Source organism: Scyliorhinus canicula, chromosome 8, assembly GCF_902713615.1.
Source record: "Scyliorhinus canicula chromosome 8, sScyCan1.1, whole genome shotgun sequence".
In the NCBI taxonomy this organism is placed as follows: domain Eukaryota; kingdom Metazoa; phylum Chordata; class Chondrichthyes; order Carcharhiniformes; family Scyliorhinidae; genus Scyliorhinus; species Scyliorhinus canicula.
The window spans coordinates 188,013,259-188,031,640 of NC_052153.1; the positions used below are offsets into that span (position 1 = coordinate 188,013,259).

At 44.8% G+C, this 18,382-nt stretch overlaps 1 protein-coding gene across 9 annotated transcripts in view; it reads right to left on the reverse strand.

Annotated features, from left to right (window-relative positions):
* The window catches only part of htt (huntingtin), a 256,270-nt gene that overhangs the window by 185,901 nt on the left and 51,987 nt on the right, over positions 1-18,382 (reverse strand). For 7 of the 9 annotated variants that reach the window (XM_038805852.1, XM_038805859.1, XM_038805856.1 and 4 more), the window contains exons 8-10: positions 15,263-15,441; positions 13,492-13,696; positions 3,693-3,740 (exon numbers count right to left, since the gene is read on the reverse strand). In XM_038805852.1, coding sequence (XP_038661780.1) covers positions 3,693-3,740; positions 13,492-13,696; positions 15,263-15,441 — 432 coding nt within the window. The remainder of the gene's footprint in view (positions 1-3,692; positions 3,741-13,491; positions 13,697-15,262; positions 15,442-18,382) is intronic. The other 2 variants (XM_038805861.1, XM_038805860.1) reach the window with 1 other exon arrangement.

Sequence of the window (18,382 nt, forward strand, 5' to 3'; positions counted from 1 at the left end):
TGCTCTTAAAGGGACAATCACCACAACTGCATTTTCTAAAATGACCTGCGTTGGTTATTTCAAAATTTGCAGCTAACACAAAACTCAGAAATATAATGAGTAGAGAGGAAGACAGACTTCAGAGGGAGCTAGGCGGCTGAAAAGGGCAGACACATGGAAAATTAATTCTGGTGCAGAACTGTGAACGGATTAATTTTGGTTGGAAGAAAGGAGAGCAACATAAACTAAAAGGTAAAAATTTTAAGGGGGCAATAGAGAGGCCTGTGGGCAATTGCACACAAATCATCACAAGTCAAGTTTGCGAAGGCTGTTAAAGCACAAAGGATCCTTAGATTTAAAAATAGAGATTCAGAGTACAAAAGCAAGGAGACTATGCCGAACCTTTATAAAATAATGGTTTGGCCCCAGCTGAGGCAGTGTATCCAATTCTGCACTCCACATTTTAGGAAGGATGTCAGGGCCTCAGAGAGGGTGCAGAACAGACTTACGAGAACACTAAGGAATGAGAGATTTCAGTTATGAGGAAAGGTGGGGCTGCCCTCCAATGAGCAGGGAAAGCAGCTTTAAGTGGATAGATTTGGGCAGTACGGTGGCACAGCGGTTTGCACTGCTGCCTCACGGCACTGAGGGTCCGGATTTGATCCCGGCCCTGGGTTACTGTCCGTGTGGAGTTTGCACGTTCTCCCCATGTTTACCCCCACAACCCAAAGTGGTTGGGGCACGGTGGCACAGTGGTTAGCACAGTTGCTTCACAGCTCCAGGTTCGATTGCCAGACTTGGGTCACTGTCTGCACGGAGTTTACACTTTCTCCGCGTGTTTGCGTGGGTTTCCTCCGGGTGCTCCAGTTTCCTGCCACAGTCCAAAAGATGTGGTTAGGTGGATTGGCCATGCTAAATTGCCCTTAGTGTCCAAAACAAAAAAGGTTGGATGGGGTTACTGTAGAAGTGTGGGTTTGGAGGGGGGGGGTTCTCTTTCCAAGGGCCGGTGCAAACTCGATGGGCCGAATGGCCTCCTTCGGCACTGTAAATTCTATGATTCTAAGTGCAGGGTAGGTGGATTGGCCAAACTAAATTTCCCCTTAATTGGATTTTTTTTTTTGGAACTACTTCTTGTGGTAGCAAGTTCAACATTATCACCATTCAGAGATGGTGATTTATCACTTGCAGATATATTAATTACCTATACTGTGGTGCTCAGGGCATCATTTCAAAATTTGCAAACGATACAAAGTTTAGAAGAGTTGGCAACTTAGATGAGGACAGTTCTTTTGGCAGGAATAATGTGGAGAGACAGAATATAATAAAAGGGAGAAACTCTAAAGGAGGTGCAGGAACAAAGGGACTTTGTTGTATATGTACATAAATCATTGAAGATGGCAGGGCGCGTTGAGAGAGCAGTTAATAAAGTATAAGGTGTCCACGGTTTTATTAATAGGGGCGTTGAGTGCAGGAGCAAGATGATCATGTTGAATTGGTATAAGACACTAGTTAGGCCTCATCTGGATACTTTGTCCAGTTCTTGTGGCCATACTTGAGGAACGATGCGAAGGCATTGGAATGAGTATGGAGGAGATTCACAAGAATGATTCCAGGGATAAACAGGATAGATTGGAGAGGTTGGGTCTGGTGTCCTTGGAAAAAGGAAGGCTGAGAGGAGACTTGATAGAGATATTCTCGATCCTGAGGGGCATGGACAGAATAAATTATGAGAAGCTGTTCCCTCTCAGCAACCTGGGTTCAATTCTGGCCTCGGGTGACTGTGTGGAGTCTGTACTTTTTCCCCTTGTCTGCGTGAGTTTCCTCCGGGTGCTCCAGTTTCTTCCCACAGCCCAATGATGTGCAGGTTAGGCGGATTGGCTACGCTGAATTGCCCCTTACCGTCCAAAGGTTAGGTGGGGTTACTGGTTTACAGGGATAGGATGGAGGCATAGGCTTAAGTAGGGTGCTCTTTCAAGGGCCGGTGTAGACTCGATGGTCTGAATGGCCTCCTTCTGCGCTGTAAATTCTATGATTCAAAATAACAGGCAAAAGGAGTAGGCTTGATGTGAAGAAAATATTTTTCACCCATGGGGTGGTTGGGGTTGGAGGCTGGAACAAACTTCTTGAGAGGGTTGTGGAAGAAGGTCCAATCGAGGTATTCAAAAGCAAACTGGATTGCTATCTGAAAAGAAGGAATGTACAAGGCCATGAGGGCAAGGCATGGGGAATGGGACCAGGTAGGGTGCCCTTCAGAGGGGCAGTGAAGATTCGATGGGCCAAATGGCTTCCTTCTCACCGTAAAGATTCGGAAATTCTCTGGGTATAAAAGTTTCTCCTGAATGCCCCATTAGATTTATTAGAGTCTACTGTTGTGGCCCCTAGTTTTGATCTCACCCACAAGCAGAGACAGTTCTGCGTCTACTCAACTTTTCATAACCTAAAAGTCTTCAGTCTTTCCTATAGACAAGACCCCCCAGCTTGTTTCAAAGTGCTTTGCATGCAAGTAGCCAATTCGTAGTGCAGTGACTAACAGAAGAAATAGGAACAGGAGTAGACCACATAGCCCGTCAAGTCTGCTCCGCCATTCAATATGATCATGGCAGACCTTGGGCTTCAACTTCACTCTCCCACCCACTGTCCTTAATACCCTGGGACACCAAAGGTCTGTCCATCTCAGCCGAATGTTGGCACGTTCTAGGTTTGGTGAAGCGTCCATAATAGTTTTGAAATATACGCAATGTTGACCTATTTATCTTGCCACATTCTCACCCAACACTGAGTGATTAATTTAATTTCAAACTAACTAAAAGTCAAAATAATGCAAAAATGAAATGCACAAGTAAAAATCAATATGGCATCAAGTCAAACTGCATCGCAGCATCATGATTATCGTTATTACAGTGCAAAGCTGTGTATCACAATCCATTCAGGGAAGGAGTGTGCCTCTCCTCATCATAGTGTGCAGCAGTTTAATACATTTTAGTAAGTAGCTAAATTGAACAGTTGGCGCAGTTCCTAAATTTAAACCTATAAAAGTGGCAGCAGTGCTCCTAAAACATGCACTATTCCGCATGGTGTGGCGTGTGAGCAAGGCCCATGAATAAGGCCTACTGCAACTCAGCCCCTACAAAGTCTTCCCATTGGAATCAGTCACTTTCGATGACAGCCCACATGGAACACTTGGCCCCATATCAAAGTTAGAACTATGGGGGGGCTGGGTTATCACTACAAACACAAGGCATACACAGTGACAGCTTTTCCTTACTCCAAACCATGGCGAAATTTGGGTTTACTGCAGGCTGCGTCAGTCCTTACTAAATATAGTTACCAAGTTTTCTCACACCCCGCTCTCTTCAGCAATCTAAAGCAGTGCTGTCACTAGGATATTGGTACCATTAAGCCTCATAAAGCTCGATGGGAGTTTAATACAGAAGGATATTAATTCACAATTAAAATTACTACATCAAGACTGGCAACCGCAGCATTGACACAGCTCTCAGAGCCAAAGCAAGGGTAAAATCTGTAATCTTAATTTGGGGCGTTTTTCCGAATTGTGAAAGTTCTATCCACCATTGCACGAGCTTTATTGAAATCCTAGTGACAGCAACGCACAGTATGTCAGACATTTGTAAAGTAGCTAAAGGACGGAAGGAAGAAGGCAGCTAGAAATTCACAGTTCAATAACAGATACTGTAAGGATCATGGATAGTCACCTTTCTGCTTCCTGAGGATAGCAGGACTGCATGGAGAACCCCCTCCAGCTGCATGCAATAGAATAGAAGAAAAAAAAGAGGATAGAAGAAATATCATGCCATAAAGATAGTCTGCAACCCATACTGGACTCAAATGCAATTCATACAAAACACATGTACAAGAAATTGAGAGAGAAATCACTTCCTTGTAAATTACCTCTGCATTCAAAATGGAAACACTGCTAACTAATTCTGATTTATAGGTGCTGGACATCTCAATCGGCACAATTGGAAAGCCCTGCAATTTTCACCCACACCGTTCAGGTAAGCCAACACAGCCCACGGATTTCTACTCTTCAACACAGAAATTTGCTATTGTGGTTCTACGATTTGAAAGGAAGATATAGACCCAGAAGCAATGATACCCAGGTTGGTGATCAATCAATCGGGAGGTGTTGGAATACAGTGGGTAGCGCCCTGCCTCTGAGCCAGAGGTTCTGGGTTTGAGGCCACGCCAGAACTGATGGCCATGGAAGACTCGTTCATAAAGAGGTTGATCATCAACTTGCAATTCTTTCCAGGTGGAAAGCGCAGGCAGGTGGCAAGAACGCGGGTGTCTCAAGGTCAGCCTTGCTTGAATGCGGAGCAATGCCCCTCAAGCTATAGGCCTGACAGGTGGCCAACTTGTGCTTGGAAAACCTAGCCAAGGACACAGATGTTTTTTAATTTTTTTTTAATGTGGTTTGTCTGCCTCATGCACCATCACAGAACCAAGGAAGGATCAATCATCTGTACCAAACACACTAGTGAGACCAACGCCTTCTTCCAAAAAATTGCAAGTATCAAATCCAAGGCTATCTGTCACTAATGTGAACCACTGTATCGGGAGAAGGGACTTTGTTGATATGTGCAAGCTGGCAATGAGAGGAAAACTGGCCATCAAATTAAGTGGAAGACAATCTAACATGGGTGTACAAGTGGCTGACTCTTAACTGCTATCTGAAATAGCTTTGTATGCCACTCAGTTCTACCAGACTACTGCAGAAAAGTACTAAAGAGAATAAAATTGGACAGAGCATCTGACATCAACCTGAGCATCTGAATCGAAAACAGCCCACTCTGTCTTAAAAACGTCAAAATCCTCCTCATTAACATCTGGGACTCGTGCCAAAATTTAAAGAGTGGCCCCAGAGACCAATCAATGGTCAAACTCACCAAATCATACCTTACAGTCAATGTCCCCAGACACATCCATCACAACCCCCAGGGCACATCCTGTCCCACCAGCAGGGCAGCCCCACCAGAGGTGATGGTACAGGGGTATACAGTCAAAAGAGGGTTGCTGTGGGATTCCTCAAAATTGACAATGGATCCTGCGAGGTCTCATTAATAGGATCAAACACAGGCAAAGAAACCAACTGCCCTCAGCTGACACACCTCGATGTTGTGGCAACAAAGGCGGAAAATATGGGAAGAGTGGCTCAATAGCACTGTTACTGACCAAGCTGGCCAGGTCAGATCGGAATATCTACCAGACTGGGCCTGCACCAAGTGGTGAGACTACCAACATACTCTCATCAATCTACCCATTACAGATGGATCTTTACATAACAGAGGTGGCAGGAGATGACCGCACAGTCCTTGCAGAGACCAAGGCCACTCGGACAACGTGGTCTGTGTCGTGAGGCACAATGACTGGGCTCAGTAAGATAAATTCAGGGCAGGTCAAAACTGGGCATCCACAAGATGCTGTGGACCATCAGCAGTGGCAGAATTACATTCAACCACAATCTGTAATCTCATGACCCGGCATAACCCCCATTTGATGATTATCATCCCCAACATCACGGATGAATGCCTTCATCCAATTCAATTCACCATGTGATATCAAGAGATGGCTGAAGGTGCTGGAAAGGCCCTGCCAAATTTGTGGTATTAGTACTTAAGACTTGTGCTCTACAACTTGCCAAGTCCCTCGTCAAGCTGTTCCAGTAGAGCAAAAATATTGGCATTTAACTAACAATGCCAAAATATATACATGATGTGGAGATGTCGGTGTTGGACTGGGGTGGGCACAGTAAGAAGTCTTAAAATACCAGGTTAAAGTCCAACAGGTTTGTTTCGAATCACTAGCTTTCGGAGCACAGCTCCTTCATCAAGTGAATCACCTGACGAAGGAGCTGTATTCCAAAAATATATCCAGTTACGCCCTGTCCACAAAAAGCAAGACAAACCCTATCCGGTCCGTTACCCCCATCAGTCTACTCTCTATCAGCGAAGTGTGGAAGATTTTGTCAACAGCGTTACAAAACAGCACTTGCTCACCAATAATCTGCTCACTGACACTCAGTTTGGATTCCGCCAGGGTCACTCAGCTCCTGACCTCATTTCAGCCTTGGTCCAAACATGGTCAGAGCAGCTGAGTTCAGGGGGTGAGGCGAGAGTGGCTGCCCTTGACATCAAGGCATGTAACAAGAATGTGGCATCAAGGAGCCCTAGCAATACTGCAGTCAATGGAAATAAAGGGGGAAATCCAATGGTTGGGGTAATAACTAGCATAAAGGAAGATGGTTGTGACAGGGGGCCAATCATCTCAGAACCAGGACATCTTGGTGACACAATGGTTAGCACTGTCGGCTCACAGCGCCAGGGGCCTGGGTTTGATTCTGATCTTGGGTGACTGTCTGTGTGGAGTGTGCACCCCTGTGTCTGTCTGGGTTTCCTCCGGGTGCTCCAGTTCCCTCCCATAGTCTAAAGATGTGCAGGTTAGGTGGGTTGGCCATGCTAAATTGCCCTTAGTGTCCAAAAGGTTAGGTGGGGTTATGGGGATAGGGCGGGGGATTGGATCGAGGTGGCTTTTCAGAGGATCGGTCCAGACTCAATGGGCTGAATGCCCTCTGCACTGTAGGAATTCCATGATTACAGGAGTTTCTAGGCCCAACCCTCTTCAACTGCTTCATCAATGGCCTTTCCTCCATCATAAGGTCAGAAACGGGGATATGCATGGATGATTACACAATGTTCAGCAAATTCAAGACTCCTTAAATACTAAAGCAATTCTTTCCAAATGCAACAAGATTTGCAGAGCATTCAGGCTTGGGCTGATAAGTGGCAAGTAATATTCATGCCACACAAGTGCTAGGCAATGATCATGCCCAGCAAGAGATAATCGAGCCATTGCCCCTTCACATTCAATGGCATCGCCATCATTGAAACCCCCCCACCCCCCCCCCCCCTCCCCCCCGTATCAAAATCCTGGGGTTACCATTGACCAGAAACTAAACTGAACCAACCATTCAAGTACACGGGAACATGTTCCCCCCCCTCCAAGCCAACGATCATGCTGATGCGATATTCCCATTCCTTCATGGTCAGTGGGTCAAAGTCCTGGAACTCCCTTCCTAACAATATTGTCAGTGTGCTTTTTAAAAGTCTGTTTTTGTTTTCCAATTAAGGGGCAAATTAGCGTGGCCAATCCACCTAACCTGCACATCTTTGGGTTGTGGGGGGTGAGACCCACGCAGACACGGGGAGAATGTGGAAACTCCACACGAACAGTGACCCGGGGCCGGGATTGAACCTGGGACCCTCGGCGCCGTGAGGCAGCAGAGCTAAACATTGCAACACCGTGCTGCCCTATCGTCAGTGTACTTACACAGATGGACTGCAGCTGTTCACGACAGCAGCTGCTCCCCACCCACCCACCCCAGCTCAAGGACAATTATGGTGGGCAATAAATATTCAATTTATTAGTGAAGCTCATATCCCATGATAACATTTTTTTTTATTCAAACTGGATGAGGGATAAAGGTAAATTTAAGACAGGAAGGGTATTCACACAGAAAAAGTGATTGACACATAGAATTAGACTGGTTAGGAAATTGGGGGCATAAAAACCACACAATGGTTAAGGAGCAGCCGGATGCTTCAAGCGCAAGACAGAACAGTCTCTCTCTTGGAGAAGTATTCTACGGTAATCTTTTTTAGAATATAAATTTAGAGTACCCAATTAATTTTTTCCAATTAAGGGACAATTTAGCGTGGTCAATCCACCTACCCTGCACATCTTTGGGTTGTGTGGGGCGAAACCCACACAAGCACGGGGCGAACGTGCAAACTCCACACGGACAGTGACCCAGAGCCGGGATCGAACCTGGGACCTCGGCGCCGTGAGGCTGCAGGGCTAACCCACTGCGCCACCGTGCTGCCCATCTACGGCAATCCTAATTTGTTCTTATAATTGGTCCCACATCTGTAATCACTGCATGACTGACACAAGTAGTTTATACATTGGCCAGAACGGTCAATTCTATTCCGACCCAACAGACGGGGCAGTGTGTTAAAAACAGCTGGTAGTGGTGCTGGAACTGTCCGTCACTGAAACTGTACCTAGCCTCTGCCATGAGATGGCAGCAAACATGCTATAAACAGTGAAAATGACACAGCCACAGAATTTGAAATGTAAATATTAAGACTAGAGGAAAGGACAATTCTAGGTCTATAAAATAATGAGGGGCATAGATAAGGTCGATAGTCAACATATTTTCCCAAAGGTAGAGGGGTCTAGAACTAGAGGGCATAGGTTTAAGGTGAGAGGAGATACAAAAGAGACCAGAGGGGAAATTTCTTCACACAGAGGGTGGTGAGCATCTGGAACGAGCTGCCAGAGGCAGTGGTAGTGGCGGGTACAATTTTATCCTTTAAAAAAGTTGGACAGTTACATGGGCAGGGTGGGTATAGAGTGATATGGGCCAATTGCGGGCAAAGACTAGCTTAGTAATAGAAACTGGGCGGCATGGACAAGCTGGGCCAAAGGACCTGTTTCCATGCTGTAAATATCTATGACTTTATGTGAAATGCTCAGTTTTTGCCCGGGAGAAGAACACAAAGCCAATGACATTATATTGGTCCTTTCTTCTATAGATAGTTGGGAAAGAAAAGACGATAAGAATTGATAAAAAAATCAAACTTGGCATGAATTAAATGCCTTGTCCAGATGTAATCCCAGGTGCTGTGGACAATTTCCTCCCTCTTATTTAAGAAAAAGCAGATGGGTGTATTATTTTTATACGGAATAGTGCATCATCCCATCGAACACAGACTGCATTACTATGTTGCCACGCTGTAACCTGCCAACATACCCCTTCAGGACCACAAAATCTCATTGTTGCAACAACAACATCCAAAGATAACCTCGGAGATACCTGGTGGTCAACACATTGAGGTGAATTAGAGAATAGCTGTTGGGTAAAATTTCTTCCCAGACTGAGCTGCTGCTGGTAAAACACCAACTCGCCAGAGAAATTTGACTGGACTCACAGTTTTCCCTCATTACTTTGATTCTTTTATTAAAAAGATGCATCAATTCACACGAGACAAATTTAGGCAGGTGATTATTCATCAATATCTGTCAGCATTCCAGTGATGGGTCCTTGATCATAGAATCCCTATGGTACAGAAGGTGGCCATTCAGCCCATCAGGTCTGCACCGGCCCTTGGAAGGTGCACCCTACTTATGCCCACACCTCCACCCTATCTCCGTGACCCTTTAACCCCACCTTGGACACCAAGGGACAATTTAGCATGGCCAATGCACCGAACCTGCACATCTTTGGACTGTGGGAGAAAACCGGGGCACCCGGAGAAAACCCACGCACACACGGGGAGAAAGTGCAAACTCCACACAGTCACCCGAGGCTGGAATCAAACCCGGGACCCTGGAGCTGTGAGAACCCAGTGTTAACCACTGTGCCACCCATGTTTGTTGTGTTGTGTGTTATTGTAGCTTGGGTCAATTGTTTTATATTATTTTGTTTATAATGAAAATTTCTTGATAAACATTTATATTTTTTAAAGCCCTCTGAAGTGATCCAAAATGCCTCACAGCTGTATCCAACTGGACAGCTTTCCATCACACTCTTGACTCCTGCCTTATAGTTGGTCGACATGCTTTGGTAGCCAGAAGGCAAATTACTAGCGGCATGTTTCCCAGCCTCTGACTAACTTTCATAGCCACAGTATTTATATGGTTCGTCCCATTCAGTTTCTGGTCCATGGAAACCCCCAGGATGTGATTCGGTGATGACAATTACCTGACATCACAAGCGTTGCTCATCATTTACCATTCCAAGCCTTAATGATTTCTAGGTCATTCTGCATGTAGACAGGGACTGCTTCAGTGGACATCCCCACTTCTAACTTTATTTTGAAGGGAATATGAAGCAGCTGAAAATGGTTGGGCCCAGGACATTACCCGAGAAACCTCTGCCGCCATGTCCTGGGACTGAGATGACTGACCTCCAGCAACCACAACCACCTTCCTTTGTGCCAGGTATGACTCCAACCAGTGGAGACCGCCCCTCCCCTCTCCAAATTCCCACCGACTTCAATTTTGCTAGGGCTCCTTGATGCCACACTCTGTCAAATGCTGCCTTGTTGTCAAGGGTAGTCACACTCACCTCTTGAATTTCACTCTTTTGTTAATGTCTGAACTGAGGCATTTAGTCAGCGGTGTTGTGTTTTGACTACAACAGATATTGTTCAGTCACATTGATGCATGACTTATTTATTTTTCATTTCCATCAAGTCTTGTAAAATCCTGACAGTCCAGCTCAAACCCATTAACGTGAAAGTAAAAGCAAAGCAATCCCATTATTTTTCATTTCCTGTGAGAAAATGATTTGCCAAGACGAATTGCTTCAATTCAGTAAATTGGAAATGTTCCACTAAAAAAAAAATCTGTGTTTTTTTTCAAACTGTCCATAACAAACTGCACTTAACAAGAAGAGCAGGAAGCCCTGCCAAGAATCATGTGCATCCATCTACTGCAGACTCCTGAGCATAAAAAGCACACAAGGTTTCATCAGCAGAACTTCAATTCCTTGCTCTTCACCTGGTCACTTCATCCAATTTTCACCATGATTTACACCATGCTCCCTTCCAGCCCTCACTGCCTACAGTTGGTGCAAGGGATCAGATTGAAGCACGGCACCGCTCAAATATTTGATAGTGTTTTATTAGTCCCTGAAACCAGCTGAATCCATCAATACTGAACTGCCAAACGAAAAACCAGAAGGGAGATGAGGAAAGGAAAATTTACACAGCTTGTTATTATGAGGAGCAGGGATGTGTTGCTGCAATTAAACAGGGCCTTGGTGAGGCCAGGCTTGGAGTATTGTGTGCAGTTTTGGTCTCCTTCTCCGAGGAAGGATGTGCTTGCTCTCGAGGGAGTGCAGCGAAGGTTTAGCAGGCTGATTCCAGGGTGGCGGGACTGTCATATGAGGAGAGATTGACTAGGATATATGGATTCATAAATTACAATTATCAATCTTATATCACAATATATTCAAAATATAATAGTATAAATGGAGGTACAAATTTACTGTAAAAAGGTTAAACTTGTAGAATACTGAGGTGGGAATTTAACAAATCACTATCATCTTTGCTTAATTAATGAGAAATTAATGAGAAAATATTTAATATGGGATTCTTAATAATCTTTATTGTCACAATTAGGCTTACATTAACATTGCAATGAAGTTTGCAAGCTGTGAAAATCCCCTCGTCACCACATTCCGGCGTCTGCTCAGGTCCACAGAGGGAGAATTCAGAATGTCCAATTCACCCAACAGCACGTCTTTCGGGGCTTGTGGGAGGAAACCGGAGCACCCGGAGGAAACCCACGCAGACACGGGGAGAACGTGCAGACTCCACACAGACAGTGGCCCAAGCCGGGAATCGAACCTGGGACCATGACGCAAAGAAGCAACTGTGCTAACCACTGTGCTACCGTGCCACCCACACTTCAATTCTACTAGACCAGTTCATATTCCTACTGTCTTATTTTGTGTCTATTTTTCCGCCTCCGTGTCGACTGCCCCTGCGGTATAATATCACTGGTGCTAGTTACCATCCAGTATCTTATCTAGAATCAGCGCTCTTTCTCAAGTTAAAACAGTAACTAGCTGTTAAAGTTGGGGGGATAGAGGTGACTGCGCACTCTGAGCAAAGCTAGATTCTGTCGTCACTTAACGTCAATACTTACATGTTTTCCAGCCAGAGTCACCGTATGGTTCCAGCTGATTTTTATCCTCTCTTCCTAACCCAGACTTGAAGTTTACTGTAGCACAGAGAGGAATCTTGCTCCGCATCCGTGTGCGCCACTGAGTTAAATCAAGCAGAGCTAGTGCCCACCAGACAATTAAAGAGCATCAATTCTGCCTTTGCAGTGAGTGATGGAATTAAATTGCACTCCTCTCCCGTCAAACTTTCTTAAACCGAGACAAGTTATGAAATTGATTCTGCTCTGCTCTAAGGTTGCATCATAGCCAAATCAGAAACAACACATTAACGATGATGTACAAAATGACCTCCTTTTGCACTTTAGCATCCTGATTCCAATTAAAGAGTTGGTATTACAGAGTTGGCAGCACACTAGCCTTGTGGATAGCACAATTGCTTCACAGCTCCAGGGTCCCAGGTTCAATTCCAGCTTGGGTCACTGTCTGTGTGGAGTCGGCACATCCTCCCCGTGTGTGCGTGGGTTTCCTCCGGGTGCTCCAGTTTCCTCCCACAGTCCAAAGATGTGCAGGTTAGGTGGATTGGCCATGATAAATTGCCCTGAGTGTCCAAAATTTCCCTCAGTGTTAGGTGGGGTTACTGGGTTATGGGGATAAGGTGGAGGTGTTGACCTTGGGTAAGGTGCTCTTTCCAAGAGCCGGTGCAGACTCGATGGGCCGAATGGCCTCCTTCTGCACTGCAAATTCTATGATTACATTATTAAGCTGGAATAACTGCAGGCGTTACGTTAAAACACACTGGACAGACGCACAACCAAATGCAGATGCGAACGGCATGTTGATTAGAAGAGACCTCAGGGTGCTAGGGAAACATCTAGGGATTGTACAGGCAGAATAAGCCCCTTTTTGCAATGACAATTGGAAAAGATAAAGGATTAATGGCTACGGAGAATCCCACTGAGCATTCAAGCATGGGGAACATCCAGAGTGCTTTAATTGGCCTGTGGACTGAATGATAGCAGCTGACTTCACTACTCGACAAGTTGATATATTGACACAGAAAGCAAAGATACATTAGGACTCAGCAGTCAACCGTACAAGTACACACTACACTCTTGTACTTTAGGTACATTCTGCATGATTTGGCCAAGGGCTATTCGGAGGCAAGGAGAGAAGTCTGTTCAACAGCCTTGATGAGTATAAGTCTTTAATATATTTGATGCCAATTTTAGGAAGACTTCATACAACAAGTTATGTTGGCATGATTATGAATAGAAGTTATTGATCAGATGTCTCAATATTTCTTGGTCCATGAATCTGCATTGAGATGATGGATAAAAAGTGTCCTATTCTCTAAACAGGCACCTGCTCATCACTTTATACTTCAATTCGTTAGAAAATGGCAGTTAAGTTTGGTGAATTTATCCATGCAATTTAAAGCATTTCAGTTGTCATTCACTCGAGGATTGCAAGAACAAAAGAAGGCCATTCAGCGCCTTAAAGCTGTTCCGTCATTCGATTAGATCATGATCGAATTGTATAATAAGTCTATCCGCCTGCCTTGATTATCCGCTACGACTTAGGATAGGCACACTTGGGTTAAACTGTGTCACGATGAACGAAAAAGCAGTTGAACAAACTTAATTAACTGCAGCAGTCCACACACACATGTGCAAATAAGTACAAGCGCACACAGACGCACGCACACACAGACGCGCGCACACACAGACGCGCGCACACACAGACGCGCGCACACACAGACGCGCGCACACTGAGGAAGGAGCAAAATTCAGACAACTTGCCTATCAGTTCCACAATGCTTCCGCTGCGAACCCGGTTCGAGCTGTCATCGCGAGCGATGCTAACTCTGGTAATGCTACTGGATGTCGTCAGGGCCCGGAGTAGCTCCGGAGGAGGGGTACGGAACAGTTGCTGCAGCATCTCCAAGGCTGCCGTCACCACATTGTGGTCCCGGTGCTGAGTGTAGTGTAGTGTCAATTCGTACGCCTGTAACCAAAGGAAACAGCTGGTCACTTTGCTGGCAAGAACGATGCAAATGTTCCATTAAACGCAGCTTTAGAGGGCAAGCATTTCTTTTGAAAAATATCACTGGCAAAGAGAATGCTGCAGACCCATTGTAGGTCAATCAGCCACATGAAAACGCTAACGCCGCAGATTAACATTGCAAGTCTCAGCCACATTTTCACCATCTGAAAGTTCTTGCCTTTTCTGAGAGCTAGTTTTTGCTTTCTTTTTATTGAAGAAAAACTTGTTCAAATGCACATTCAAATATAAAACTAAGAGAGTGATGAAACATTAAACCAAACTCGTGAAATATCCTGAAGACAAAATTCGAAGACAAGTCAGGGAGTTCTCCTCGGGAGTCCACCTCACTGCTGCTTGTGATCCAGATGTGCTCTTACATTTTTAAAAATCTATTCTTTGATGGGATGTGAGCTTTGCTGCCAAGGCCAGCATTTGTTGCCTAATTGGCTTTGAACAGAGTGGCTTGGTAGGCCATTTCAGAGGGCAGTTAAGAGTCAACCACATTGCTGTGGATCTGAATTCACACCAGGCCAGGTAAGGACGGCAGATAGCCTACCCCAAAGGAAGAAAATACAGATGGGATTTTACAAGAACAAATATAGTTTCACGGTCATCGTTACCGAAACTAGCTTCCAATTCCAGATTTATTCAGCGTCACGGGCGCTGGGTTGAAATCCTCCAACTCCCTCCCTAACAGCACTGTGGATTCACCTACATGGACTGTGGTGGTACAAGGCAGCTCACCAACACGTTCTCAAGGGCAATTAGAGATGGGCAATAAATTGTTGGTGTAGCCAGTGACGCCATATCCTTTCAATTATTTATTTTTAAGCGAACTTAAATTCCTTCAGCTGCCATGATGGGATTTGAACATACGTCCCCAGGGCATTAGCCTGGGCCTCTGGACTAGTAGTCCAAAAACATTATCAGTCCGCCATCATCTCCCCAATCTCCGGCTCGACATACTTAATAACAGATACAAAAATAGACGTAACACACATTTTGCTAGTGGCAACTGTGCGTGCATTTACACATCATAGAATCATAGACTTGACAGTGCAGAAGGACCCATCGGTTCTGCACCGGCCCTTGGAAAGAGCACCCTACTTAAGCCCACATCTCCATCCTATCCCCACCCATGGATTGCAGCAGTTCAGGAAGGCGGTTCACCACAACTTTCTGACGGGCAAATTAAGATAGGCTATAAGCGAATTACTGCGGGTACTGGAATCTGAAACGAAAGAGATGCTGGAAATCTCAGCAGGTCTGGCAGCATCTGTAGGGAGAGAAAAGAGCTAATGTTTCGAGTCCGATGACTCTTTGTCAAAGCTAACAGAGCAAGTGGGAAATATTTATAAATGCCCTAGCTAGCAATGCCCACATCCCATGAAAGAATGAATTAAAAATAATTCAGGCTGAATCATATGTGATTTCAAGAGAAGATTTACTTGATTGAGGTGAAATGGGTGAGTAGCAGAATTACCCAAATGAAGCAAACTTCCGTTATGTTTGACCGGAATACAATACCTGTATAAGCTGCTCCAAGGAAGGGGAGATTTCAGCCTCTTTCCGGGTCACACCAAAGCTACCTCGTAGACTTGTGTCCTTCACTTGTTGCCGCAGTAAAGGCATCAGATACCGAAGGGTGAGCATTACCCCCAAAATAAGTGGAGTGGGTCGGTCTTCTTCCACAGGGACCATAAAGCCTGCAGCAGAAAATAAGCCATGAATTCATCCCCTTTTTCCAGTCAACTAAAATCATTTGGCAGAAGCCACGTGCAGCTAAGCAAACGTGAAATTATGACAATTGGTTGGCATTGCCTTCATGATGTGGCAAGACAACATTCTATACGTGTACAGGACCACCTAGGTCACTCAGCACTGCACCATTCTACAGTGTCACTCCATTTAAATAATATTCTGCTTTGCTATAATTCCTACCCAGGTGGACAATGTTCATTTTCCCACAATATACTCCATCCACTAATTTTTTTGCTCACCGAGTTAATCTTGCCATATCATTTTGCAGATTCCTCACAACTTGCCTTCCATCCCTTGTATCATCAGAAAATCTGGCTACAATATAGTGTGCGTCTTCATCCAGCATTGATTCCTGTGGCACCAATTACTTTTTCCAACCTGAAAATGACCCATTTATCCAGACTCTCTGTTTCTTGTTAGTTAGTAAACCCGCGATCCATGCTAATATAATGCCCCCAAAGCCATGACCTCATATCTTCCGCAGTAGCCTTTCACGTGGCATTTTATCGAATGACTGTTGGAAATTCAAATACACAACATCTACTGGCTTTCATTTATCCACTCTGCTTACTGCATCCTCAAAGAACCCATTTGTCAAACAAGATTTCAAGTTGGCAAAATCATGTTGACTCTGCTTGATTTGGAAAATCATAAGACAATGTCCTGCTACTCCCTCCTTTTCCAATCTTTCAATTTAAATATAATCCGCTTTTTACTTTTCCTACAAACGTGGATAACCTCACCACATTGTATTCCACCTGCCATGCTCTCACCCAACCAACCCATATCCCTCTGCAGCCTCTTTGCACCCTCCCTCAACAGCTGACATTCCCACCTAACTTTGTATACACTGCAAACCTGGATACATTCGCTTGATCCCTTCATTTAAGCCATAATATAAAGGCTATGGCAGCAGGGCGGTGCAGTGGTTAGCACTGCTGCCTCACGGTGCCAGGGACCCAGGTTTGATCCCGGTCCTGGGTTACTAACCATGTGGTGTTTGCGCATCTCCCTGTATCTGCGTGGGTCTCACCCCTCACAACCCAAAGATGGGCCGGGTAGGTGGATTGGCACGCTAAATTGCCCCTTAATTGGAATTTTAAAATGAATTGTGTACTCTAAATTTATATTTCACAATGTTAATATAAAGGCTCATGTACTGATCTTTGCAGTATACCACTAGTTACAACCTACCAACCTGAAAAATACCATTTATTCCTATTCTTTTAGCTTCTGTCCATTCACCTTTAATCCATGACCATAAGGCCAAGGAGAAGTTGGCCATTTGGCCCATGAGTCTAATTCGCTCTTCAATGAGACCATGATGATCTAATGCTATTACCCCTCATCCCAGGAGTCCTATTTTTGTGTAATAATGTCCTAGTTAACTATAATAAGTTGCTTTAAAGATTGCAAAACCAAATGACTTTGCAAGCACATCAATGCTATTATACATTTTAAGATATCAGGCAAACGCCACAAATAATAAGGTATCCTCATGCACAATAGGTGAAAGTTTCCCACAGAACTTTACTTTCTCTCAACCCTCCCCATTTCTCTTGCAGTCTCTACCGCCATTCTCCCTCAATGGCGGTTTACTATTGGAAGCTGGTTTAGCACACTGGGCTAAATAGCTGGCTTTTAAAGCAGACCAAGGCAGGCCAGCAGCACGGTTCAATTCCCGTACCAGCCTCCCCGAACAGGCGCCGGAATGTGGCGACTAGGGACTTTTCACAGTAACTTCATTTGAAGCCTACTTGTGACAATAAGCGATTTTCTTTTCAGATCCCAAGGAGGCACCCGAAGGATAGCAACACCACTATCAGAAAAACATGCTGCCGGAGACTGGGGATAATGGCACCAGTTCTCCAAGCAAGGGTTCTGCAAAGCAGTGCTGCAACCCATGCTCAGCTGGTCTGGGTTTTTATGCCAATTCCAATTTATTGGATTTTAGTTGCCTAAGCAAGCCCTGGGCTTGGGGCATGCACTAGTACCATTGCAACTTTTAAGAGCAATCAATCAGTGATTAATTTAATTGTCAGTGGGATCTTGCCCTGCATAAAGCAGCCTGCCACATGCAGGCACAGTGTGAGGTGCTTTACTCTTCACTGTTGAAGATGATTGTTAAGTAATATTTTTCAGGCAGCACGGTGGCGCAGTGGGTTAGCCCTGCAGCCTCATGGCGCTGAGGTCCCAGGTTCAATCCCGGCTCTGGGTCACTGTCCGTGTGGAGTTTGCGCATTCTCCCCATGTTTGCGTGGGTTTCGCCCCCACAGCCCAAAGATGTGCAGGGTAGGTGGATTGGCCACGCTAAATTGCCCCTTAATTGGAAAAAAAGAATTGGGTACTCTTTAAAAAAAAAAGTAATATTTTTCATTCATCATTCATTTCTAACTGTCTATGCTGCACAATTTTGTTTCCTTTCTCTCCTCCTTGCTTACACTCTTCTTTGCTATATTATTTTGACCAGCGTCCTTAAACAGAACTTTCTTCTGCACAAGCTTCCTCAGGAAGCATTGCCTGAACTGCATCCACTCTCGGAATAAATCCCTCACAACAGGGACTGGATTATTTTGTAGTCAGCGTGATCTTCAAGGTGAACATAAAGCAGCAGCAGATTAAGTCTGGATTTTTTTTTTAAGGCTCAGGTGAACAGTAAGATTACAAACACGAAAGAGGGCACTAGGAGGAAGAGCAGTAACACTGTGGGAACACTAGCACTGCTAATTCACACAATAACTCAAGAGTGTAAATGCATTACCATTCTTTCATGGGTCAAAGCCTAGAATAACACGAAAAGAGTACCTTAATTACGCTGACAACATTAACCCTAACCCTAAGACCCCCCCCCAGGGCAACTAGAGATAGGTTAAAAAAAAAAAAAAG